This window comes from Equus quagga, chromosome 12 (genome assembly GCF_021613505.1).
Source record: "Equus quagga isolate Etosha38 chromosome 12, UCLA_HA_Equagga_1.0, whole genome shotgun sequence".
NCBI classification, from domain to species: domain Eukaryota; kingdom Metazoa; phylum Chordata; class Mammalia; order Perissodactyla; family Equidae; genus Equus; species Equus quagga.
Window position 1 is genome coordinate 30,914,398 of NC_060278.1, and position 408 is coordinate 30,914,805.

At 39.7% G+C, this 408-nt stretch overlaps 1 protein-coding gene across 1 annotated transcript in view; it reads left to right on the forward strand.

Annotated features, from left to right (window-relative positions):
- Positions 1–224: 224 nt before the first annotated feature.
- Positions 225–408, forward strand: part of ADARB2 (adenosine deaminase RNA specific B2 (inactive)) — a 235,975-nt gene continuing 235,791 nt past the window's right edge. The window contains exon 1 of the mRNA XM_046677998.1: positions 225–263. Coding sequence (XP_046533954.1) covers positions 225–263 — 39 coding nt within the window. The remainder of the gene's footprint in view (positions 264–408) is intronic.

The window sequence follows — 408 nt, forward strand, 5'->3', positions numbered from 1 at the left end:
TAGTGTTTTTAGGTAAAAACATCCAAATAGAGTATACGATGAAAAATAAAATGTGTAGTGAAGGCCACACATAGCCTGTGGGTTGTCATTTTAAATATCTGCTGATAAGGGTTAAAGGAACATAGAACTCACTTCCTCATGTAGATAGAGAGGTGTTGAGGAGCAAGTGATGAGAGATGAGAGGTGAGACGTGAGAGAAGTTTCGTCATATGATGGTGGTGATGATGACGATGGTGTTGGTGATCATCATGATGGTGGTCGTGGTAAAGTTGATGATGATTACAATGAGATGATAGCGGTGATGTTTTATGGTAATGAAAATGATAATGACGATAGTGATGGTAACGTTGATGCTGATGGTGGTGGTGATGGTGACGTCTATAATGATGATGATGATGGTGGTGATGC